General features: G+C 42.9%; 2 protein-coding genes across 18 annotated transcripts in view; one reads left to right on the forward strand and one right to left on the reverse strand.

Annotated features, from left to right (window-relative positions):
• unc5db (unc-5 netrin receptor Db) overlaps positions 1-26,945 on the reverse strand; it is a 176,574-nt gene that overhangs the window by 75,298 nt on the left and 74,331 nt on the right. For 4 of the 5 annotated variants that reach the window (XM_088375325.1, XM_088375324.1, XM_088375323.1 and 1 more), the window contains exon 2: positions 17,315-17,530. In XM_088375325.1, the coding sequence (XP_088231451.1) occupies positions 17,315-17,530 (216 nt within the window). Of the gene's footprint in view, positions 1-17,314; positions 17,531-21,334; positions 21,379-26,945 lie in introns of those variants that run through there. The other variant, XM_088375326.1, reaches the window with a different exon arrangement.
• LOC148398367 (uncharacterized) lies at positions 3,268-26,339 on the forward strand. Of its 13 annotated transcripts, none has more exons than XR_015858505.1 (8): positions 3,268-4,105; positions 13,241-13,375; positions 13,913-13,994; positions 16,864-20,129; positions 24,034-24,125; positions 24,325-24,400; positions 24,542-25,389; positions 25,565-26,339. XR_015858505.1 is itself a non-coding variant. In XM_088375328.1 (7 exons), the coding sequence occupies exons 5-7, from the start codon at positions 24,680-24,682 to the stop codon at positions 25,691-25,693; spliced, it is 444 nt and encodes a 147-aa protein (XP_088231454.1). In that variant the 5' UTR covers positions 4,043-4,105; positions 13,241-13,375; positions 13,913-13,994; positions 16,864-24,400; positions 24,542-24,679; the 3' UTR covers positions 25,694-26,339. The 13 variants fall into 13 exon arrangements, 1 of the variants encoding a protein (XP_088231454.1); XR_015858507.1 differs by having other exon boundaries at positions 16,864-16,957; positions 24,294-24,400; XR_015858506.1 differs by having other exon boundaries at positions 16,864-16,957.

Genomic DNA, 26,945 nt, shown 5'->3' on the forward strand with positions numbered 1-26,945 from the left:
CTCTATTTTTGGAGGAGTTTGCTGCCTTCATGGTAACTGAATTCTGCGATGTTGCCTTGATCCCAACAGCACTTCATCAAATGAATATTAATAGATAACATTAGTGGATCCTAAAAGTTTGCAATGGTGTTCAAATTAATCAGAAGTCAATAGCAGCGTTGGGAATAACAGCGTTACTAAAGCAGTTAATTATTAGTTAATTATCAGTTTAAACCTAACAACGCCATTTCTGTTACAGTGAATTGTGGCGCCTTACAGTGAACTTAGGTAGTTGTGTTGTTGAATATATTATGGAGATGATTGACATAGATTGTTAGTTATTGTTGACAGTACGTAATTACCTGTGATTTTGAGCATACTTCCTTTGTAAATTTACAACACTGGGCATGTGTTGTAAGTAGCAAAATACCAGTCGCACATGGCAACACTGCATTGGTTTTTCAATGAGTTGACATTTGGACAGGTAGGCCTATACAAAGAGAAATATGGGGCCCTATTTTCATGCCCTGTGCCTGTCGAGTGCAAAGTGCCTTTTCACTGTGTCGTTTTCTTTCTTTAAGCAAGAACAAGGGTATTTGCGCCGTTGAAGGAGTGAACACAGCCAGCTTCTTTCCCAACCAATGCAAGTGGCTCCCCTCAGTCCCATTAAAGCACAGGAGAGGCACATAGTCTACATTTTGGAAGTGCTTGCTGGAGTCCATGTAAGAGAAAGGGAAGTGCAAAGTACATTTAAGAGAAATTGCAAGGTCTCCACTTGCAGATAATGTAAATTGGCGGTTGTGAAACTGGCACCACCTTTCACCCCCAATTGTGCATCTTTGTGTGATGAAGCTTGCCTTCACATTTCCAGGGAATCAGAACTATAACATCAGGAGAGGTTGTAAAACTGAGATTGCAAAGATTTGAATATTTAAAAAAGAAAGAGAGGGATAAAGAAAGAGATACTAAATAGGAAATAGGTACAGGCCCAGTGAGCATCCTCTCTCACTCTGAGGAACAAAATGCTCAACACACCAAAGAGAGTCAGAAAATAGCAGTTCAGGATTGCAACAATGAGAACCAAGGAGACTCTTGGTCTCATCTTTTGGCAGGCCTCTAAGTAATGGACTTCCATCACGTGCTGGTATCTTATAAGCAGGGCTGTGGACTCGGACTCGGACTCGGGGACTCGGACTCGGTCGGACTCGGTCATTTTTGCCAGGCTCGGACTCGGTGCTGATTTTGACCGAGTCCACCGAGTCCGACAATAAAAAAAAATACGTTCAATTTTATTTTCATCATGCTGCTGAGAATGCGCGTAGGAATACTGTCCACAGCCCTGTTTACGATCAATGCGGCCACGTTGAGTTGCACTTAGGCTAATGTTTACATTATGTACCAATGTCAAGGATGATTATGTCACCCAGCTTATATCATTATTTTGATTTTGATCTAAATTAGCCTTGAATAAAGACTAAGCAGTCACATGAATTAACAGAAAAAATGGACAGCCGGACTCGGACTCGGACACGGACTCGGACTCGGTGGTCAAGAGGCCGGACTCGGACTCCGTGCAAAAATCCGACCGAGTCCACAGCCCTGCTTATAAGATACCAGCACGTGATGGAAGTCCATTACTTAGAGGCCTGCCAAAAGATGATCTGCACACACCCTACTTGATGTAAACAAAGAGCTCATTGCTTATTTACCAATGACGACAAACAAAGGGCACTGCACACACTGCAACACAGGATGTACAGTACAATCTGGAGGTACTGAGCTCCCAGTTCGAGTTGCAAACAAAATCTTGGTAGAAAAATCATCTCTATTCATTTTTTTTCTTCACTATTTTGGATTGTATATGTGTATCAATTGTGTTGGCATGGACTAGCCGATGTGTTTCTTCGTGCTATGTAACCATGATTGGCAACGTACATAATGCACAGCTGTAAAATGAAAACAAGCTGGATCACTCCAAGGAATAATGGCGAAAATCATTGAAATTTTTTGCAAAATATGCACTTCAATTGTAAAATAATAATAATAATTTGTGTCGCAAAGCGTTTTTCTATTATTTGTCATATCACTGTGTGGGGAATTGGCAATTTAGTGCTCCCTTCAGCTGCAGGGCCGGGGTTTCCCGGTTAATTTAGCAAGTCAGTGAGCAATTGGCTAAGGCAGCATTATGGTAGCCAATCAGAGCCAGTGTTTTGACACGTGTGTCGAAGCGCATTAGTTTGGAGTTACACACAACAAAAAAAGAGAAGAGGCAGAAATGGTGAGTTAGGAGCTAGCCAATGAAAAGTCAGCATTTTCAAAGTGGCGAGGTAAACATTTCAAATTCATTGAAGTGATAGGCAAAAACGTGCATGTAATGTGTTGTGTATTTTTTAACTGTAACTCAAATAGTTACTTTACCAGATTAACTAATTACTTTTATCATAGAGTAATTCAGTTACCAACTTAGTTACGTTTTTGAAAAAGTAGTGAGTAACTAAATACTATACAACACATGGATTGTCAATCGGTGCTCCGCTTCTCTCTAGTGGTCCGTGGAGGTATTGCAGGTGGTCCGCAAAATTGGAAATGGAAAATAATAGTAACATTTAGTAAAATGTATTTACTATTTAGACTTTACTTTCCAGCTAATTTTGAGAACAATCAACTGACTTCTTCTGTGTCTTCCTGGAGATGTTTTCATCAAGTGTCGTAAATTTGAACAGGATCCCCCCCTCCCCAAGCAAGGATACAGGGGATACTAATTCTATCAGCAGCCCTATTACACTAACGCCTTAGTCAACCCGTGAGAATAAGTACCCCCTCCCATTTTCAGATCCCTAGCCATCAACATTTTCCAGCCAGCGGTGATTCCTAGTCAACCAAATACTCTTTCACAGCTTGGCTCGATTATAGAGTGATAGATTTCAACCTGGATGGTGGTGAGTTCAATCCTCAAGTCAATTTAGACTAGATTTATTTTCCAGCTAATTTTGTGAATCATTTACCCATCCAAATTATGTCAAATGTAGCTGAGATTCCCAAATTAAACATACAGATGCAAATAAATAGCTTGCATAGGTCTATCCTCCTTCGGTGCAAAATAAAATAACATTCCGCCAAAGCGGTTGTCCCCAAGTTGCTTCTTGGTTATAATGGTGGTCATATAACCACCAACCATATTTTGCAAATGGTGGTCCCTTGGACATAACCCGTTGAAAACGTCCGATATAACATATATAATATAACTAATTTGATAGGAAATTGTTGTTGACTTCCAGAAGGGTCACACCCAACACCTGCCGCTGACCATCAACGGTGTTGTGGTGGAGAGGGTGAGCAGCACCAAATTCCTGGGGGTGCACATCAGTGAGGACCTCTCCTGGTCCGCCAACACCGCGTCACTGGGGAAGAAAGCTCAGCGCCGCCTGTACTTCCTGCGGAAACTCAGGCGAGCAAGTGCTCCTCCGGTCGTCATGACTCCATTCTACCGTGGCACCATTGAGAGCGTCCTCCCCAGTTGTATTGCTGTCTGGGGTGGTAGCTGCACTGAATACAATATGAAGGCCCTGCAGCGCATAGTGAACACGGCTGGTAAGATTATTGGTTCTTCACTCTCCTCCCTGAAAGACATTTACGCCTCCTATCTCGCCCGCAAGGCGGCCGTGATTGTGAGTGATGTGAGTCACCCCGCTTACTCTTTGTTTGATCTTCTGCCCTCTGGGAAGAGGTACTGGAGCCTGCGCTCCCGCACCACCAAACTCACCAACAGCTTCATTCTCCAGGCTGTTAGGGTCCTGAACTCTCTTCCCCCTTCTGCGTAGCGTCCTGTACTTATTTATTGTGTTATTTGTTTATTTATTAATCACACTTATTTATTCATTGATTGTTCCTTCTTGTTTTATTTTTCTTGTGTTGTTTACTTGTATGTACATTGTGAACTATGTCTTGTCACCGTGGGATAGTGGGAACGTAATTTCGATCTCTTTGTGTGTCTTGGCATGTGAAGAAATTGACAATAAAGCAGACTTTGACTTTGACTTTAATTACATTTTCAAAGTAACGTTCCCGACACCGTAAATGAAGGGCTAATAATAATTGTCTTTACATTTGATGGCATTCTGTCAAGGTTAGTTTTCTGCTTTCCCTTATGCTTGCTTTGCTTATAGGCTACAATTTATAATTCGGTCTTAACTCGACAAACATGAGGTATAATTTTAAGATCATAAGATTGTGCTTTGCAACAAGACTGTTACAAGTTCAGTTATTAGGCCTACTTATTTCCCATGGGGTAACATTGGCCCTTAATTATCTAACGGAATGTTCATATCTGAAGCTAGTTTCATAGACTACTACTGCTAATCCTCAGTTCTGTAACCAGAGACAGTCCAACTCCACATCATGTCTCCTTGAAGAAAATATTAAATTGTGCTTTTTAAATGCAAAGAATAGACCTTTACACCTTCATGATGAGAAACAACTGCATTTAGAAAGCAGTGAGATGTTGAATATTTCAATGGGAAGTGTTAAAGTTAATTGTTATTTTTATGGACACAGTATTTTGAATGATGGCTGTTTTGTTAGGAGTCCTCAAGTTTGGGTCATTCTTTGCGGTATTTTCAATCACAATCACCTCTGTTGGATAGCAAGTAAATCCTCTTGATCCCCTATACCTGAAACATTTATTTCCTAAAGACAAAGATTCCCTCCCAAAATTCCCAAATTCTGTACGAAAAAATTAATGCCGCTATAGAGCTGGGAATGCTCTGGCATTAAAACTGACTTCTCAATCTGGAGTTTTATTCTCCATTATGAAAATAAAATGAAATGAAACAAACCAACAGTTTTACAGTCTGCTTTCTCAGCCCTGGCAGCAAATCTGTGGTCAGGCTAAATAAAATAATATTAGGAACCAAGAGACATTATCAACACTTCATTCCTCAAGAAATGTACTGTAGAGGTAAGGGCGAGTGTGTGAGGTGTATTGTCAGGGGCACATTCGGTTAACAACCCCATTAACTGGCTCGCAAAGCAACCCTAGAGCAATGATAACATCAATTCTGGCTTTAAAGGCCATTACGTATCAGCCAGAGATATACAGTATGTGCCCTGACGGAAAAGTGAGTTGAAAAGTGGTGGCAGCAAAGTCACTAAAAGGGTGCTAAAGTGTCACCACCCGTTTGTCAAATCGAACCATCTATCCTTAAGCTTGATAATACAAATAAATGGACAGGGAATGTTTATCTGCCTTGATCGAGTCTCCATAATATGTACACACGCAGGCACACACGCTCAATATTTCTGCACGAGTACTACAGAAATTTTGCATACACAACATATCCACATATAAACATGCTTACAATCTGATATGGTGCTCCATCAATACTCACAAAGGCTCAATATGTATAAATACATTCATGCAATGTCACTACAACCTATACCAACACATTCCATTCATGCCAGATGGTAGGACATAATGCGAATTAATTCTTCACATCAACATGTGCCCCATGTGACAATATATACACACTTTGAATACACTCCCCCATACCAGCAGCTCGCTCGCTGATCTGGGCTATGCTGCAGTGTACGAAAGCGAACACTGAGTCTGTCCGCTGTTCACAGATGATAACATTCACACTCGGCAGATGCTGTAAAGAAAGGTCAGGGTTTTTTGCCGGCCTTTCTATTTCCTTCTGCTCCATGGGTTACCAGTGAACAATAATATTCCACACAGAAAGATGTTTGTGTGCTCCAAGTGTTAAATAGCTACATTACTCAAAGGAAGGCTTAACTGCCTCAATTAAAGTCACATAAAGGAGAACGTTAGAGTCCTAATGGCATGGCAGAGTCTTCTCTTTTAGAACAAACAAGGATAAAGAGTTTCCCCCTGATAGAGCCAGGCGGATGCTGATTTCTTCACACTCCCAAGTTGGAAGCAGTCATAACAATTAGTGAAAGTGCCAAGAAAGGTGTCACTGATGAATGACAGCTGAGTGGAAGGGGCCCAGCGAAGATCCAGCACATTGGGGATCAGTCAGCTTTCCCATTTGGTGTCCCGCTGAGAGTCTCTCGTCAGTGAGACGAGTGATTTGAAGACAAGCATGCAAGGAAGCACATGAAATTAAAAGAAATAGGATGGGATTTACTAGAGGGAAGAAACACCTCCCTACACGTACGTATGTAAAGGTAAACGTATGTTTACTAACTTCTGTAGGTGACATGGAATATATATAATATATCTATGTAATATACATATATGTATAATGTATATATATATATATATAAATATACACACACACACATATATATACACATATATACATATACACACATATATGTATATATATACACACACACACACACACACACACACACATATATATATATATATATATATATATATATATATATATATATATATATATATATAAAAAAAACTTTTCCTCACCCCCCGTGGGTGGTCTCTTTTTCCCTTCAAGCTCGGGTCCTCTACCAGAGGCCTGGGAGCTTGAGGGTTCTACGCAGTATCTTTGCTGTTCCTAGTACTGCATTTTTCTGGACTGAGATGTCAGATGTTTTTCCTGGGATCTGTTTCAGCCACTCCTCCAGTTTGGGGGTTACTGCCCCTAGTGCTCCAATGACCACAGGTACCACTGAAGTCTTAACTCTCCAGGTCTTCTCCAGCTCTTCGCTGAGCCCTTGATATTTCTCAAGTTTCTCATGTTCCTTTTTCCTAATGTTACCATCATTTGGGATGGCTATGTCAACCACAACGGCTTTCCTCTGCTCTTTGTCCACCACCACAATGTCCGGTTGGTTCGCCATTACCATTCTGTCTGTCTGGATCTGGAAGTCCCAGAGGATCTTGGCTTGGTCATTCTCTACCACCTTTGGAGGTGTTTCCCACTTGGATCTTGGGACTTCCAGTCCATACTCTGCACAGATGTTCCTGTACACGATTCCAGCTACTTGGTTATGGCGCTCCATGTATGCTTTACCTGCCAGCATCTTACACCCTGCAGTTATGTGCTGGATTGTCTCAGGACCTTCTTTGCACAATCTACACCTGGGGTCTTGTCTGGTGTGGTAGATTTGGGCCTCTATTGCTCTGGTGCTCAAGGCCTGTTCTTGTGCAGCCAGGATCAGTGCCTCTGTGCTGTCCTTCAGACCAGCTCTTTCTAGCCATTGGTAGGATTTCTGGACATCAGCTACTTCAGCTATGTTTCGGTGGTACATCCCATGTAGGGGCTTGTCCTCCCATGATGGTCCCTCCAGCACCTCATCTTCCTTTGATGCCCATTTTCTGAGACATTCACTGAGCACGTGATCCGTTGGGGCCTTATCCCTGATGTACTTATGGATCTTGGATGTTTCATCTTGGATAGTGGCTCTCACGCTCGCTAGTCCTCGGCCTCCTTCTTTACGGCTAGTGTACAGTCTCAGGGTGCTGGACTTGGGATGGAACCCTCCATGCATGGTTAGGAGCTTCCGTGTCTTGATATCTGTGGTCTGTATATCTTCCTTTGGCCACCGTATGATTCCTGCAGGGTATCTGATTACTGGTAGGGCGTAGCTGTTAATGGCTAGGGACTTGTTCTTGCCATTGAGCTGACTTCTTAGGACTTGCCTTACTCGATGGAGGTATTTGGCTGTGGCTGCTTTCCTTGTTTCCTCGTCAAGGTTGCCATTTGCCTGTGGAATTCCAAGGTATTTGTAGCTGTCCTCAATGTCTGCTATTGTTCCTTCTGGGAGTGAGACCCCCTCTGTGTGGATTACCTTTCCTCTTTTAGTCACCATGCGGCCACATTTCTCAAGTCCGAATGACATTCCGATGTCAGAGCTGTAGATCCTGGTAGTGTGGATCAGGGAGTCAATGTCCCGCTCGTTCTTAGCGTACAGCTTTATGTCATCCATGTAGAGGAGGTGGCTGATGGTGGCCCCATTCCTGAGTAGGTATCCATAGCCCGTCTTGTTGATTATTTGGCTGAGGGGGTTCAGTCCTATACAGAACAGCATTGGGGACAGAGCGTCTCCTTGGTATATACCACATTTGATGGTCACGTGTGCAAGTGGCTTGCCATTGGCTTCAAGTGTGGTTTTCCACTGTTTCATCGAGTTGGCGATGAAGGTTCTCAGAGTCCCATTGATGTTGTACAGCCTCAAGCATTCAGTGATCCAAGTATGTGGCATTGAGTCATATGCTTTCTTGTAATCAATCCAGGCAGTGCTCAGGTTGGTACGTCTAGTTCTGCAGTCTTGGGTGACTGTTCTATCCACCAGGAGTTGATGTTTTGCTCCTCTGGTATTTTTACCAATCCCTTTCTGAGCAGTGCTCATGTGTTGATCCATGTGCCTGCTGATCTTATCTGATATTATGCCCGACATCAGCTTCCATGTTGTGGAGAGGCAGGTGATTGGCCGGTAGTTGAATGGGACTGTACCCTTTGATGGATCCTTCTGGATCAGGATCGTACGCCCTTGGGTTAGCCATTCAGGGTGAGTCCCATCCCTTAGCAGCTGGTTCATTTGTGCTGCCAGGCGCTCATGGAGAGTTGTAAGTTTCTTGAGCCAGTAGCTGTGGATCATGTCAGAGCCTGGTGCTGTCCAGTTTTTCATTCCTGAGACTCTTCTCTGGATGTCTGCCACTGTGATGGTTACTGTTCTGGGTTCTGTTCAGGGAGCTTGCTGTGGTCCTTTCTCAGAGCCACCAGCCATTGTGCATCCTTCTTATGTGATGCCTCCCGCTCCCATATATCCTTCCAGTACTGTTCAGTTTCCAGCCTTGGTGGGTCTGCTCTGCTATTATTCCCCTGCCACTGAGCGTACACTTTCGCTGGTTGTGTTGTGAACAACCTGTTTATTCGTCTGGCTTCATTCTCTCTTGTGTACCTCTTTAGGCGGCTGGCCAAGGCTTGGAGTCTTTGTTTGGCAGTTTCGAGTGCTTCAGGTATGGGCATCTGGCTGTATTTCTTGGGAACTTGCTTTTTCATTGCACCTTTCTGGGCCTCTGTCATTTGGCTCACTTCTCTCCGTGCTATCTTGATTTTGGCCTCCAGCCTTCTCTTCCATGGTGGGCACTGTTGTGGTCGCATATGGTCATTCTTCTTGTAGCCAAGCATTTCTAGGATCACTGCTGCTGAGGTGTATATCAGCTCGTTGGTTTCAGTGATGGTAGCCGTAGGAATTGTTGTCAATGCTGCATTCACATCTTCTAGGAGACTCTCTGAGGGTACTTCACTTAGCCTCTGCAGTGTGTATCTAGGTTCCCGAGCATTCATTCTCACCGTGATCTTGTTCTTCAGGTCAGTTGCTGCCTCGTTCAGCTTGATTGTGCTTATTGGGGTTTCGTCCCCAACCTCTGGACTTTTACATGGATTTAACTCGTCTCTGACCTGGTGCTCTGGTTGGCCTTCGCTATGGCATTTGTGTTGTATCTCATCAATCTCGAGGTGTGATAGCAGGTGCCGTTTATGGATATTGGAACATTGAGCTACTAGTTGCTTGGCCTCTGTCATTTGGCTCACTTCTCTCCGTGCTATCTTGATTTTGGCCTCCAGCCTTCTCTTCCATGGTGGGCACTGTTGTGGTCGCATATGGTCATTCTTCTTGTAGCCAAGCATTTCTAGTATCACTGCTGCTGAGGTGTATATCAGCTCATTGGTTTCAGTGATGGTAGCCGTAGGAATTGTTGTCAATGCTGCATTCACATCTTCTAGGAGACTCTCTGAGGGTACTTCACTTAGCCTCTGCAGTGTGTATCTAGGTTCCCGAGCATTCATTCTCACCGTGATCTTGTTCTTCAGGTCAGTTGCTGCCTCGTTCAGCTTGATTGTGCTTATTGGGGTTTCGTCCCCAATCTCTGGACTTTTACATGGATTTAACTCGTCTCTGACCTGGTGCTCTGGTTGGCCTTCGCTATGGCATTTGTGTTGTATCTCATCAATCTCGAGGTGTGATAGCAGGTGCCGTTTATGGATATTGGAACATTGAGCTACTAGTTGCTTGGCCGATAGTGTTGACTGTGGGTATTGAAGTTGCCATTGTTCCCGCATTCTCCGCATGTAACCCCTCTCGCTCGGGTTGCTGGAGTAGTAGCATTCCAACAGATCCTTATTCTCGCATCTCGCCCATTTGTGTCTTGTTCCAGTAGCCCATTTTTCATCAGGGTGCTCTGGTTCCCCAGCACCTGACGCAGACCTTGTTTGTCCGGGCGACGTCTGAGCCGGCATGTCTTTCGTTTCTTGTACTCTCATTATCTCTGAGGTAGGCGGTACCGTTAAGGGTCTTGCCTAAGGACCCACACTGACTGTTGGTAAGGTAATCGCTCATTGCTCATATTGTGCCCCTGCCGGGAATCGAATCCGGGTCTTCCGTTTGTAAGTCATGTCACTTACTGATTGAGCTAGTCAGCCGTATATATATATATATATATATATATATATATATATATATATATATATATATATATATATATATATATATATATATATATATATATACCGTATTTGCCGGTGTATTGGTCGACATTTTTCGATCCAAAATCGACCGAAAAAAATCGACCTCGACTTATACACCGAGTCATAAAATTTAACTTCGTATTCATCGCTTCAAATGTGATGGTAACCAAGGCCGTTTCTCATGCATCTCATTGTGCGTTGCACTTAGAAAATTTGAACCGGGCGGCGTGCGCGAGTGCGCGGCCCGCTGGAAGTCGAATGAGGCTCCGCGATCTCCTCTGCGGTGCTTATAAACAGCCGATCCGCTCGGCGGGGGCTATTTTCGGCCACTTGCCGCGTGCGCACGGCCTCCCGGATGTGCCGGGCGGGTGCGCGAGCTCGCCGGCCGCTGGAAGTCGAATGAGGCTCCGCGCTCTCCTCCGGTGCTTATAAACAGCCGATCCGCTCGGCGGGGGCTATTTTCGGCCACTTGGCGCGTGCGCACGGCCTCCCGGATGTGCCGGGCGGGTGCGCGAGCTCGCCGGCCGCTGGAAGTCGAATGAGGCTCCGCGATCTCCTCCGCGGTGCTTATAAACAGCCGATCCGCTCGGCGGGGGCTATTTTCGGCCACTTGCCGCGTGCGCACGGCCTCCCGGATGTGCCGGGCGGGTGCGCGAGCTCGCCGGCCGCTGGAAGTCGAATAAGGCTCCGCGATCTACTCCGCGGTGCTTATAAACAGCCGATCCGCTCGGCGGGGGCTATTTTCGGACACTTGGCGCGTGCGCACGGCCTCCCGGATGTGCCGGGCGGCGTGCGCGAGTGCGCTGGCCGCTGGAAGTCGAATGAGGGTCCGCGATCTCCTCCGCGGTGCTTATAAAGTGCCGATCCGCTCGGCTTGGAGCTATTTCCGGCCTCCCGTTGGTGCCGGGCGGCGTGCGTGAGCTCGTCGGCCGCTGGAAGTTGAATGAGGCTCCGCGATCTCCTCCGCGGTGCTTATAAACAGCCGATCCGCTCGGCTGGAGTTATTTCCGGCCACTGCGCATGCGCACGGCCTCCCGGAATTTGAACACATTTCGTCAATAAATTTTACATATTTCTGATTGAATTTTGAAGTTTAATATAATGCAACAATTGAGCTCGACTTATACAAAGGATATATCATGAAATCGTAAATTTCCGTCGAAATTTAGGGGGTCGACTTATACACCGAGTCGACCTATACACCGGCAAATACGGTATATATATATATATATATATATATATATATATATACACGCACACACACACACACACACACACACACACACACAAAAACTTTTTCCTCACCCCCCGTGGGTGGTATCTTTTTCCCTTCAAGCTCGGGTCCTCTACCAGAGGCCTGGGAGCTTGAGGGTTCTACGCAGTATCTTTGCTGTTCCTAGTACTGCACTTTTCTGGACTGAGATGTCAGATGTTTTTCCTGGGATCTGTTTGAGCCACTCCTCCAGTTTGGGGGTTACTGCCCCTAGTGCTCCAATGACCACAGGTACCACTGAAGTCTTAACTCTCCAGGTCTTCTCCAGCTCTTCTCTGAGCCCTTGATATTTCTCAAGTTTCTCATGTTCCTTTTTCCTAATGTTACCATCATTTGGGATGGCTATGTCAACCACAACGGCTTTCCTCTGCTCTTTGTCCACCACCACAATGTCCGGTTGGTTCGCCATTACCATTCTGTCTGTCTGGATCTGGAAGTCCCAGAGGATCTTGGCTTGGTCATTCTCTACCACCTTTGGAGGTGTTTCCCACTTGGATCTTGGGACTTCCAGTCCATACTCTGCACAGATGTTCCTGTACACTATTCCAGCTACTTGGTTATGGCGCTCCATGTATGCTTTACCTGCCAGCATCTTACACCCTGCAGTTATGTGCTGGATTGTCTCAGGACCTTCTTTGCACAATCTACACCTGGGGTCTTGTCTGGTGTGGTAGATTTGGGCCTCTATTGCTCTGGTGCTCAAGGCCTGTTCTTGTGCAGCCAGGATCAGTGCAACCCGAGCGAGAGGGGTTACATGCGGAGAATGCGGGAACAATGGCAACTTCAATACACATATATATATACACACAATATACACACACTATATTACAATACATCCAGATAATTCTTTGGACTCCATCATGATATTGTAATATGAACAATGAGGTCTTGATTTAAGACCATAAAGTATTCTGATTATCATTTCTGTTTTCGGCATATCTTTTTTTATCTTTTCTCATCGTTGTCACACAGCTATTTAAGGTTTGCGAAGTATACGTCAGTTCCATTTCAGATGGAAAATCCATTGCTTAATGCTACATACATAGGATACCATACATTTTTTTATTATTCTCACATTCGACCTCATGCGGATTGTCTCGTCAGCTTGATTGTAGCCCAATGTGTAGTGAAATTGGTGCTGAATGACTCATTGTATGATCACATCACTGGCCAATCTTTTGAACAGCAGTCATTCTTTCAGTGTTGTTTTGATTATCGATGTGGATAGAAGACTATATCAGTGTACTTGCTGGATTGCACAGTAGTAGGAACTCAAGGGCATTCAGCTTTATCAGCAGTTGATGAGTTATCAGGGTAGTTGGTAAATAAGAGATCTTATCAGATGTTCATGGTGGCATTGAGGGCCTATGTTCAAATCAATAACATTCCAATTCTTTGCTGATCCCCAACTCTGATTAGACGGACAAATCCAATACACAATGTTGCTGACTGTTACTAAGTTAGGACAGAGCGTTTCAGTTTAGAACAAGCTTATCTTTTGTCTTCGGTCTTGTGTTTATTACTGATATAGGCTGGGCCGATGCCACGCACATATAAGAACATCCTCTGGCTGCTTAAATTGTTAGTCCACTTTGGTCTGATGATAACAAGGAGATCTCTAACAACATCATTGTGCCACATACACCTTTTTTCTTGAGAGAGACAGGTAAAGTGCTTTATCATTTTTCATCTTGAGTGTATATCATGATTGAGAATGGCAACGATAATGAAATAAATTAGGGAAAGGGGGATAATGAATGCACAAGAGGCATAAAATTTTCTTTTCAGAATCATTTGCAATCAGCAGGGTAGATGAAATGCCATAGCCAAATGCATGAGCATAAGAAAAAAAAATGAACATACAGTTGATACAATTGTACCCCACAGTAGAATACACACTACCGCAATAATAAACCTATTGTTAAATGAATATTGGTACCTTTCTGATGATCATAAAGCACATTATCACCAGTCGTATTGGCTGGTGATCAACAAAGTTAATTTAGAACCTTGTACGCAACCCCAAGTTATCACATATTTAGCAACAGGCTATTTTTCAATTTGATGGCATTTCAGTAGCTGTGACCTTTACATAAAAAAAAAAGGGCCAATTGAGTGATTAACAAACAAACTAAGTTTTGTCTTGTGCGTCTTGACCTGAATTAATTGATCGTCGATAATTTTTATTTTTTTGTCTGTGCAGCTTGGCGGCCCGGGACCAAGTGACCCACGGACCAGTACCGGTCCGCAGCCCGGTGTTTGGGGACCACTCTCATAAGGGATCTGTGAGTGTGTAAATGTTTTAACTAAAATTGTTTTTAACCCAGCATTTTATGGGAGTAGTAAGATATTTGCTCATTGTGAGAAATGACCAGTCTTTACTTTACTGAATAGTAATTATCAATAATAACATACAGTACTTAAATGTAATTTGAGCAATGGGTTATTTCAGCAATATGTTTCAAACTGGAAGCCATTCGTATTATTTAGTACCAAAGAAATAGCCCATAGTTTCAAAATGGTTGATTTCACGCTCACGCCTGCCCGCCAATCATCCCGTAACCTCGCCTGTCACCCGCTCACTGCCACACCCCGCCAATCAGTCAAATCACCCACACACTCCTTTGTCAGTCTGTCTCGTGATGCTACCTGTATGCTCACTGCGCTCTACCCGTCTGAGTCCCGTTGCCGACCTGTTCCGTTCGCTGACCCGTCTCGTCTTGCCTGCCGCCTCTCCTGACTATCTACCCATTATAGACCACGCTCTGCTGGCCGCCTGCCCTGACCATCTCCCCGTTATTGACCACGTTATTGTCCCCAACTATGATCGCTGCAAGCACCCCGGCCTGCCACGCGCTTGCGCCGCTGCTCTCTTTGCCAGGTCAGCTCCCCGACTTCCCAGCGCACTGAGCGTTCCTCTACGCCACTGCTCCACCCTATCACCGTCCACACCACGGGACAAGCATCCCACCCGCTCCTGCTCGAGATCCAGCCCTCCACTTCCCCTTTCCTTGCCATTAATAAAGTCTGTGTCATTCTGGGCTTGGCTGTCCTACCCTGTTCGTTACAGTTGAAGATCTTTGCTTAATTCAACATGCATGTTTTGCAAAGCGGGAAAAAGCCAATTCCCCCAACACCTACACAAAAGCAGAAAAATTTGCAAACTCCACGTTGTCCTTGTTTCAAACCCAGTACTTTTTTATGATGAGGTAGATGTACTAACATAAAACAATTACTTTATTTTTGAACAACACAATTTTCTTTTATTTATTTTTAAACCAAAAAGCAACCAATCCAAAAGCTAATCTCTTACACATTGAAGACAGTGTATTACGACTCTCACCCTTCTTACTTTGTGTCGTATATAGCTAGCTCATATTCCTAAATTAAATACATTCCTTAACTTGTTTCTCCGAAATACAAAAAAGCCAGCGTGTAAGATGCACATTCTACCACAATCGAGCTTACAACAATTTCACACCACGGTGATCACAATAGAAGAAACCTCCAGACACAATTAAAGCTGCTTTCCTGTGGAGGGAACATCGTGAATATAAGACAGACTGCTTCCTCACTGTTTTTAATGACAGGGTATTCTTAGCTGAGGGTGTTTATTAATTGCAAATCCCATCAGTGGTCTCAGTCAGTTCTTTCAGAAAAACTGATTTCAATTCACAATATATATATATATATATATATATATATATATATATATATATTGAGAGAGCCTGGGGCAGATTGTTCGGGCGGCACATAGAGGCTAATATCCGGTTAAACAAAAAAGTTAAACCCGTATGGTAGAGGAGATCATTGTACGTTATATATAATGTGAATTGATATATATATTAACATATATGTGTGTGTGTGTATATATGTGTGTGTGTATATATATATATATATATATATATATATATGTATATATATATATATATATATATATATATATATATATATATATATATATATATATATATATATATATATATATATATATATATATATATATATATATATATATATATATATATATATATATATAGGGCCCTGAACTCGCTACCCCCTTCTGCGTAGCGTGCGGCACTGTTGCGCTATTTTCGGGAATGTCTGCTGTACGCGCACTTGCTCCTTTTTTTTCTGCTCCTCTTATTTATTTATTTATTGTTGTGTTATTTATTCATTATTTATTCAGCACGCTTTTGTTGTACTTGTTTACTTGTTTGTCTGTTGTGAGCCATGTCTTGTCACCGTGGGATAGGGGGGAACGAAATTTCGGTTTCTTTGTGTGTCTTTGGCATGTGGAGAAATTGACAATAAAGCTGACTTTGACTTGATATATATATATATATATATATATATATATATATATATATATATATATATATATATATATATATATATATATATATATATATATATATTGTCAGGTGTTTTACTTCTTCCCATTTTTGAGGGGTTGTACCAAACTGAATTTGAACTGGATTCCACTCAATAACCAGACTGTTGTTCCATTGTTTCCATTTATTTTTTTCACCCGTGATTTTCTTCCAACTTGTCAATCATTTGTTGTAAGGGTGGTCTCAGTTGTACTTAACAGCTTGCAAGTTAAGTGAAAAACCTCAAAGACAAAAACAAATTCCAACAGTTACCATTTTGCACATTATTTGTAAAATCAGATACACAGAAAATACCTATGGAAAATTTTGACTTTAAACACTAATACAAAAACAGACTGTTTTAAATGCCTTCATGTAAATTCATCAAATATCAAAATACAATTTAACCATATGATGAATTTAAGATCGTAAATCCAATGGATGTAGATATCAAACACCCAACCAACCAGTGAATCTTAGGATCTTTTTTAACCATATATTTTTACAAACACCTTTTCTATAACATTACGTTTTAGCAGTAAATACTTTCAATACATTACAATCATGTGACGGATACAAGAAAAAGATGCGTGTTTTTAATTCTCTGTTAATTGTCCATCTCCACTTTATGATTCTGCACAAAGTGTCCATGTATCAAACACGCATTCTCTTCCCCCCCCCCCGTCTCAATGCCCAGTCAGCGAAGCAAGTCATTTGTCTTGGCAACAAGGAGGATTTGTGAGCTTACCGGCTGTCTGTTCAGATCTTTTGTTTCTTTTAGGTACTTTTCTGTATTTGCTCTGTATTCCCGTGCTGCTGGAGGTGATGTTTTTGCCCATCAGGTCTTTCCTTCTGGCGTCCTTGATTACATTCAGGTGAGTAGCGCGCACACGCCCTGATAGTCTCGTTTGACGCAGGTGAGTGGCGTGCGCGCGTACAGTCAGCTGCCGTTCGCCGCGACACACACATAAAATGCTTTGTGCCATTTGCGCATCATGGCACAAACCATTGTCATATGTGTCACAAGTTTGGTAAAGCTTGTATTCAACTAAAACCATTTTCATGAAGTGCAGTTATGTTTTTAATAGTTAGTTACAGGTTAGTATGCTATTTGAGTTGTGAGAGACTTTTGTTGCGGAAATTGTTTTCCATTTCCATTGTGCAGCTAACTTTGACGTTATCCCAGTCAGTGGAATGATCGTTCGCAATAAGGTCACGCAGCTTTATCTTACCCGTGCTGAGGTCTTTGTACTCGTGCGAGAAGTGCTCATTCTGGTGAACCCATTCTCCATTGCATTTAAAGAAGATCTGCAAGGCAGGTGTGGCTCGACAGCGCAGTTTAATAGGATTGCTCTTGACTATGTAGGCGTCCTCTGGCTCCTGAATGAAGTGCGGCAGAGTACCCTGCACTGAGGGTTGGGCGCCTGACTGAGCATCCCCTGTAGCACCTGAAAGTAAAGATCTCAATTATTAAACTGATCTGCTTCAGGTTATAGACACAAACGCCACACTGAAAACAATAGCTTTTATATAACCAAGTCTCATGCAGTGTTGAACAGTTGCGGTGCTACAAGTGGCGGTGTTACTCGTTACATATAAAGTGAATGGAAAGTGCGTAGCTGGAGTCAATGGTAGCAGCATCATTGGAGCTCAGCACTGCCACCTGCTGGCAGCAGTGCAGTACTTACTGGGCATCAATGTGCACTTTCAATCACTTTTCTGGCCGATCAGAAAGCGGTTACAGAAGAAGCTACAGTATATAGGTAACATTAGGTTGGTGAATGTCTGTCACAAGAGGCATTAGGTAACCGAACAACAGAACGTTTGTGATCTTGCAACAGCTGAGCTCTTTCTCAGCAATGTACCCTGACCACATCAAGACAGCTCCAGCTGAGCTGGTATAAACAACCTTGGAAGTGATTATGTCTCACCGCGGAATCCAATTGTGACCCTTGAAATCAAATTGACCTCTTCACCATCTCTCAGTCAATGTTGTCCTTGAGAGCTAGCACAGCTAAAACAAGGTGACAGGATGATTAACGGTGCACAACGAGACCAGTTTAGGAGGAGTAACTCTGGTTGCCAACTTACAAGTATAACAGATAGACTGATCGAACACTTTTTAGCTACCGTAATTGCCGGACTATAAACCGCACCGGATTATAAGCCGCACCAGCTAATATTCAGGGATATTTCTTTTTTTTTCTTACATAAGCCGCACCGGACTATAAGCCGCACGTGCACACGAGTTTTTTACAAAGAAAGACAGTACATAGAAAGCCTTTTTAACGTTTTAATAACATACTTGAACATGTCTTTCTAAACATTGCCTGTGACGCAGCAGTAGTACCACAGCAACGCGAAAGTGTGCACGCGAGTTATTAGCAAAGAAAGACTGGACACAGAAAGTTTTTTTAAAGCTTTAATAACAAACCTTAACATTTCTTTCCAAACACTGCCTGTGACGCGGCAGTAATACCGCAGCAATACGGAATTAACACAGCAAAGTCACTGAGACGCGCCGGTAACGCGGCGGTAACACAGCAGCAACACAGCAGCAACACGGTAGCACAGCACGAACAGGGCTGGTTAAAAAAAACATACCAGTAAAAGTAAAAAAAGAGCCGTCTTCATCTTCCTCCTGTGCACTGAAACAAGTCTTCCTCCTTAGTGTCCGATTGGAATAGCGTTAGATATCCTTCGCCTCACACTTTCTCAGTCTCTCTTTCGTCGTCGGTTTTATGCATTTCTTCGAGTGTGAAGAGGTTCTGTTCATGCTAATCTTATTCATGCATGAAGCGCTAAATTATATTAAACTAGCGAGCGACACGTATAGCTTAAAAGCGGCATCATATGCATTTATTTTATCCCCCATAATGTATAAAAGCTTCCTGCCTTTGTGTGAATGCGGGTGTGTGCGTGATGCGCGAGACGATCACGTCTTCTTCGGCGCATTATCTCTTCTTCACCTGTCTCGCTCTTGCTTCTTGCTAGAGCGCCCCCTGGAGACCGGAGGCCGTAAAAATCCATAAGTACGCTCCAGAGTAGACACAAGATAATGTCATCAACATTGACTGCCTTTGGCTTAAAAGCGGCATCATATGCATTTCTTTTGTCCCCCATGATGACGGTTTGTGTATAAAGGCTTCCTTTCAGTAATGTCCGTCTTGATCGCGTGATGCGCGAAATGTAAACAAAAACTAGCACGTCTTCTTCGGCGCATTATCTCTTCTTCGCCTGTCTCGCTCTTGCTTCCTGCTAGAGCGCCTCCTGGAGGCCGGAGGCCGTAAAAATCCATAAGTACGCCGCGCCGCCGTTTAAGGTTCAAAGTAACCTTCTGAACAAAATGCATTAAAATTTCACATTCATTACAACCTGTTTTTGGTGAGCAAAATGTCAGAAGAATTGAATTTAAATGCTGATTGATTGGGTTTTAATACAATGCAGATGGTCCAAACAGCGCCACTGCTTTGTGTAATCTCTGAGTGATATGGCAGAGTAAGAGAAAGGGTTTAGAGCACAGGTGTCAAACTCAAGGCCCGGGGGCCAGATACGGCCCGCCACATAATTCTATGTGGCCCGCGAAGACAAACTGTGCATCAAATTCGTGTGTCATGACTAGAATTGCAAATTGTCTTCACTTTTAATAATAGCTTTTTTTAAAAATATTTGACCAGTTTTTACTCGTCTGATTTGAAGCTTTTACTGTATATAATAGTGTTAAGACTAAAAGTGATCAAGTCATCACAAAAATTACGAAAAAAATCTTATATAAGCCGCACCTGACTATAAGCTGCAGGGTCCAAAATTTTGGAAAAAAGTCGCGGCTTATAGTCTGGAAATTACGGTAGTATGATGTTGGTACAGTATACTGTAAACTGGTGATTAATCTAATCTCCGATCCTGATTATTTGAACCAAGTGTGTTGCAGCAGGGAGACATGTTAGACTTGCAGGAAACTGGCCCCTGAAGACCAGAATTGAAGAACCCCATGTTCTGAGCTTTCCCATGCATTTTTGGGCTCTTCTCAAAGACAGTTCCAGAGAGGTTTGGACGATTATTTTGCATCCACCCATTGATTATAATACGCATCTGTGCTGATAAGCTCTTTGTAAAAATTTCTTCAGCATTGTTGAAATTAGATGAGCTGAGTTGTACATATTCACATCAAACCTTTATGTAGAGATTTCTCAGGACTTCAGCTTCATTAAATGCTTGTAATGGAGTTGTAATAAAATAGCTCAAGTCTGAGACGATTGTCCCATGATTGTCATTACACTGAATTCCTTTCCTGACAAAATCAACAAATTATTATTAGTTTTATTAATATTATTATTATTACCGCATTTTCCGGACTATAAGTCACAGAATTTTCATAGTTTGGCCGGGTGTGCGACTTATACTCAGAGCGACTTATATGTGAAATTATTAACACATTAATACTTGATCATTAACACATTACTGACTTACTAGTACAGTGATCCCTCGCTATTATTTATTGCGGCTTCACTGCATCGTGGATTTTTTCCAGCCAAAAAAAAGTTGTTATAATAAGAGTTCTAAAAACATATTTGCAGTGTTGTACTTTGTTATAAAAGAAGTCGTTATAATAAAATATTTCTGAAAACATACCATATTCATTATAATTATCGCCCGTATTCTAATAATCGCCCAGTGCGTGTTAGCGATGACATAAATAAAAAACATTGATACCTCTAATTATCGCCCATGCTGCTAAAAATTCCCCCCAATACTTACGTTTTCCTCCGCGATCGCATACTGACGTCATTGCACAAGTTTAAACATGACTGATTTGACAGCACGTCGAATGTCCCTTTCAAATTGTTTTTCTCCATAAACTATGATGCAATTACACTCGTCACTCCGCTACAATGTCCTCACACAATTACGTTATCAGGGCGTGCGCTCGAACAAGACAATTGCAATAACATGACGTGCGCAACATGTGATGTGCGACGGTAACGTGTCGCATCGATGGAGTGTCAATTGACACACCCCGCTGTTAGAGGTAGATCAAAACAGCTGCTGTGCTAGTGTTAAGAACACCAGTGAGATGCAGGTATTGCATACTACATAAGGAAAATATACATATTATCGCCCATTTCAGTGCCCCTTGGCGATGGACAAAAAGTGTTCTCTATTAACCGCCCACCCCCCCGTTGGACATAAACTTTCTCTAATTATCGCGATGGGTGATAATTAGAATAAATACGGTATTTACAGTGTTGTACCTTGTTATAAAAAGTAGTTATGTGTATTGTGGGGGCAATCAGCCTGTGGCATTTCTGCCGTGTTAGCATATTTTCCTTTGATGGTAGTTATCAATGGTGTCTGTCACATCTGTCTTGGCCATAGATTTTCCATGGGGTTTAGGTCTGGTGAGCTTACTGGTCACAAAACCTGTACACATCTAAAAAGCATGTGACAGTTAGGGCAGTGTAAGGGAGGTGAAAAGCCATGCTGGTACACAAAATCAGCATCTCCATTAGAACAGTCTAAAATTTTGTGGACAGCTTAAGTGGATTTCAGAGAACTCAATGAATGGACTGAGACCTGCGGACGACATGGCACGCAAAACCATCACTGTCTTTGAAAACAGAGACATTTCCGTAGTTCTTTGATTTGGAATGCTTCCACATTGCACATTGAGTTGTGTATGAAATACACCATATAAATGAATAAATATCCAGCCAGGATGTCCAATTTTCCACTCAAAACTCTCATAATATATTATTTCATCAAGAAAATGAAACTTTGTTGGATTTTTAATTTCATCAAGTTGTTTTTAAATGACTAACTACTCAACGCCTTTTTCTGCTCTGTGATATGGACATCGCCGACCCCCCGCTCCATATCTGGGTGTGATATCAGCAAAGGAAATTGACACAACTTTTACAATCAAAGTCACTGAACGTACGTTGTATATAATGTATAAAAATGCATTCAAATTTATGTGGACATCTCTTCTTATGCATGTCTACTTCAACTTAATATGAATATCACAATGATAAGCCTTCATAGGCGCTCACAATTAGGGAATGAAGAAATTAGAAAATGGAGTGTTTCTGCTTTTTATCTCTCATGCAGGCTTGTTCTTTGATAACAATAAGTGAGACTTATGTAAGACCCTTCAAGATCCTCAGGGAGCCTCTTGTGTCGAAAAAAGTAGAAAAAAAGCCAAGAAAAAAACATGTCCATCACTTTGGTAGCTGAGTCGAGGTACTGCAACTCTGCACAGCAGCACTATGACTTCATCTACAGAGCGAGGCAGCCACGGATTCTTGTTCAAGTGTGCCAGTTCCTTGCAAACGTCAAATGTGCGCTGCAAATTACACTCAACTTGCTTGTCCCATCCTAGTTTATGCAAGTCGGTTTCATCTGTCAGTTCATAGGTTTTCTCACGTTCTCATCCTTGGGTAATTTATGCAGGCTAAAACCTTCTTGCGGCATGTTGCAACATAAAGCCACACAGCATCTGTTAGGGATATTTGAATGAATGTTCAAAATTCATCCAAAAACAACAGTACAACAACAAACAAGCCATGAAACAAATGGAAAAAGCTACTCTTCTCCCTTCACTGACGTCATCTGCCTGATGTGTTAATCAAGCAGTTTTTACCCAATTTTTGGGTGTCCCGAGATCGCTTGAAAAAAAAACATAATTTAGAAATGTGTGAGTTTCCAGACCTATTACTTAAGTGTCAATGTCCAGCCAAATCCTTCCAAAATACAGTAATCCCTCATTTATCGCGGATAATTGGTTCCAAGACCACCCGCAATAGGTGAAAATCCACGAAGTAGTCACCCTTTCATTTTTAAGATCTGTCCCTTTTTTGTGTCTCAATAAGTGTATATGAAACCATATAAGTGCATATGTTATCATTAGAACATTAAAGAATAGTTTCAAACATGTAAATAAAATATTAATAGTATATAAAACATACATAAAATAATGTATAAATAACATAAATATACTTAAATATGATACGTGTGTGTGTGTGTAACATAGTTATTTACGTAACTAAAGTGTACATACTGTAAATATGTTTTTAGAGCTCTTATTATTGTAACAACTTTCCTTTTATAACAAGGTGCATACTGTACATACTGTAAATATGTTTTTAGAAGTGTTTTATTATTATAACATCTTTCTTATTTCAAGGTACAAGTGTACATACTGTAAATATGTTTTTAGAACTCTTATTATCACTTCTGCTGGCGAGTGGGCAACTTTCGTGCCATAATTCCTCAACTTTTATTTATTTTTTGAATTTTTGAATTTTTTTTTGAAAAATCCGCGATGTACTGATGAACTAAATGAAGTAGCCAGGGATGACTGTACCCCAAAATTATTGAATGGGTTTTTGTTCGACAATCCTCTGTGGCTTGTGCATCTTCTTCATTCCATTTAACTTGTTATCAATGTGACTGGATACTGTATTCTGTGAAGACCCATCTTCTGGGCCATCAAATTTTGTGGTTGCCTCCCTTGTAAAGGGTGTCACTGACAATTTGGGACAAATCATCACTCATCCCCGTAATTCATCATTTAAAGATCATTTAAAGACGTCAGAAAGACCTTGCAGGTGATTTTCAAGTTAATCAGCTGTAGCCTAGCAAGCCACATCTACTAAGAGGTGGGACTGGAACACACGCCCTTCACTGGGGCTGAGCCTCACTCCAAAAGGAATTGTCGAATAAAATTATTTGCTGTGACGTATCCTTTGTGTGCAGCAACGCTCCTCAGTGGCAGAAGTCTATTCTGAGTCATAAAATACAGTAAGAGACGATAGTTTAGTTTGTTAACATCATTCAGCATTAAATCTGTTTGAAATCAGCAGAAACCTAGATTCATTAAAACCCTAGCTGTTGGTGGAACTGGAAGCATTTTTTTTTTCAAAAGGCGTTGTTCGTTTCGCTGTTTGCTCAGGTTTGCCCTGCCTTGGAAATGCGCTTGATGAGACTACCAACCAGACTCAATCGCTGGTGCAGGATTCTCAGACTAAATTAGCTGATAGGAATGTGAGTATTTGATTTGATTTGACTTTATTAATTCATGCTTGCAGTGGAGCAAAAAAAAAACCGCCCTTAGCTTACGATATTTAAAATGTTTTCACAATAATATAATTTCATGAGATACAGACTTTGGGTTTTTTATTTCCTGTAATCCATAATAATTATAATGCACAGATTTAACAAGCCCATGCCACACTCCTTCCAGACGCTAACCTCCCACGCACAGTCCATTTTCATTGACCTTTTGGGTGGAGTTTTCGAACGACTTAACCAAGAACTGGGTAAGTCCCGCTGCTGCATGTCTGCCAATAATTAGCAGCTGCCCTTGGTGGAATACGCGCACAACTTGCTCCCGAGCTCTGCCATGGGCTTGTCCCCGTTCCAGTGTGTTTGGATACCAACCACCACTGTTTGACCATCAGGAGCGAAGTACCGCCTGCTCTTCAGCGCTGCTGTGCGTTCGCCGGTGCCACCGGGCGAGGGCCAGAGTCCAGGCCCGTCTCCTCTGGACTGTCGACGGATATGCCTGCTAAGCCAATAAGTACTGAACGCTGGCCCTGATGTATCAGGTGGGCCAGTGTGTGTGGCTTTTGGCGCGGGATCTCCCTCTCCGGATGGAGTCCCACAAACTGGCGTCTCGCTTTGTGGGACCGTTTACCATATGCAAGGTAAAGCTCTTCTGCCGTCAGTCTCCCAGGCTCCACGAGGGTCCACCCCACGTTTCATGTTAAGGCCCGTCCACAATAGCCCGCTGGCTCCCGTGTGCGCTCCTCCGCCTCCCCAGCTTGTCGGCGGGGAGCCCGTGTCCACAGTCCGCTCCCGGCTTCAGTCCCGTCTGCGTGGCAGGGGGATCCGGTACTTGGTCGACTGGTAGGCTTACGAGGACTACTACCACTTCTGGGTCCCAACTCGCTGGATCCTCGACCAAGACCTCATCTCGGAATTCTACCGTCTGCATCCGACCAGCCTGCTCACCGGCGGGGTCGCCCAAAGGGATCTAGGAGGGCCGCGGGATCCGGCTGTGTGCATCGCCCATCATCTCGCGCTGTGTCCTCTTTTACAGGTGCGCCGGCGCCATTGCCCCCGGATCCAGCTCCTGATGTCGTGTAGTCAGACGCCTCTGCGAAGTACTGGTCCGCTGTGGAGTATTGATCAGCTTCCGGTTCCCCCCGTCCGCCCGGCATCGGGGCCTTACTTGGGAACGTCGGGAGCTGTCCCCTGGAAGGGGGGGGTGTTCTGTCAGGCGCTGATGCCACACTCCTTCCAGCCGGTAACCTTCCACGCACTCACAGCCACGCCCCCTCATCAAGACAAACACCTGCCACGACCAGTTAGCCAGCCACTATTTTAACACTGCACTAAATCAGTCATTGTCAGCACCTCATGCTGCCCGTGCTTTGTGCCTCGTTCCTCGCCTGATGCCTCGTTCCTTGCCTTGTGCCTAGCTTTGTCCTAGTTGCCAACCCGTCTTCCACCTTGTGACCGACTACACCTGCTTGCCACCTGTCCCAACCAACTGCCCGTTATCGACTACGCCCGGTCGCCGCCAAGTACCCGACCACGTCCTCATCTAGCCCCTTGTACCACGTAGTGCCAAGTTCTCCACGTTCCCCTTCCCTGGAAAGTATGAATAAACACAGTGTTGTCACTATGTCGTCCTGCTCGCTCTTTCCCCTGACGACAGAATTGAACACTTGAAATATTTACAAATATGTTGTATCAACATGGAAGATACAGCATTTGTTCCACGTTTTAATTGACCCACTGAACTCAATAATCTTTTCCACAGTATTCAAATCCATTGAGATGCACCTCATCAAGCTTGCCACGATATTGAGTCAATGCAATCATCTGACTAACGCCTGAATTTTGATCGGTTTTTCTAATAGACCTTTTATACATGTTATTTTTTTTAAATGAATTTATAGCTGATTTCAGAACTGTCTGAATTATGCACAATGGAATTGAATGCATGTCAGTGATGAAAGCACTATGATGTCAATTTTGCAAAACGTTGACAGTGCCATAAAATGGTATGTACCCGGGCAAAGAGAAAAATAGTTTTTCCCTGCGGGGAGGCAGTCTTTCTGTATCCATCCATCACCACATGTGGCGTCTACCTGTGATAGAAAATATCAAAAGCTCTTCGCTACACAATGGGCTTGTCCTGACTAACTTCAATCTCTTTGTTATATGAAATATAAAACATTTATATCAAAATTGTCAGTTGTATGGTGTTATTGCATTCAATGACAATTGCATTGTGACAACGTAAACTCAAGTTTTCAGTCACTTAAATGTCCTACAGAGGCTGAGATCAACCGGAGTCAGATTCCCTGTTTGGCATGCACGAACTCGGTCAATAAAGCTGATTCTGTTTCTGATTAATGGTGACACCATGCCGTTGGTTCTCTTCTCTCATATAGAGAAACACTTGGAATTGTGTTGGATTTGACACTACATTTGTTGAGAGATATAAAAAAGTACCGTATTTGCCGGTGTACAGGTCGACTCGGTGTATAAGTCGACCCCCTAAAATTCGACGGAAATTTACAATTTTATGATATATCCTTTGTATAAGTCGAGCTCAATTGTTGCATTATATTAAACTTCAAAATTCAATATGCGAAATTTATTGACGAAATGTGTTCAAATTCCGGGAGGCCGTGCGCATGCGGCTGTTTATAAGCACCGCGGAGGAGATCGCGGCCGGCGAGCTCGCACACGCCGCCCGGCACCAACGGGAGGCCGGAAATAGCTCCAAGCCGAGCGGATCGGCACTTTATAAGCACCGCGGAGGAGATCGCGGCGCCTCATTGGACTTCC

The sequence above is a fragment of the Syngnathus floridae genome, chromosome 5, assembly GCF_059516105.1.
Source record: "Syngnathus floridae isolate MCC-2025c chromosome 5, RoL_Sflo_1.0, whole genome shotgun sequence".
Classification (NCBI taxonomy): Eukaryota; Metazoa; Chordata; class Actinopteri; order Syngnathiformes; family Syngnathidae; genus Syngnathus; species Syngnathus floridae.

Bases quoted from the DNA above. Each gene is read 5' to 3' on its own strand.
- LOC148398367 (XM_088375328.1), top strand. From the start codon at position 24,680: ATGTATCAGGTGGGCCAGTGTGTGTGGCTTTTGGCGCGGGATCTCCCT. The intron at 24,788-25,182 runs GTAAAGCTCTTC...CCTCTTTTACAG, and splicing joins GACCGTTTACCATATGCAAG to GTGCGCCGGCGCCATTGCCC. The intron at 25,390-25,564 runs GTAACCTTCCAC...CCTTGTGCCTAG, and splicing joins TGCCACACTCCTTCCAGCCG to CTTTGTCCTAGTTGCCAACC.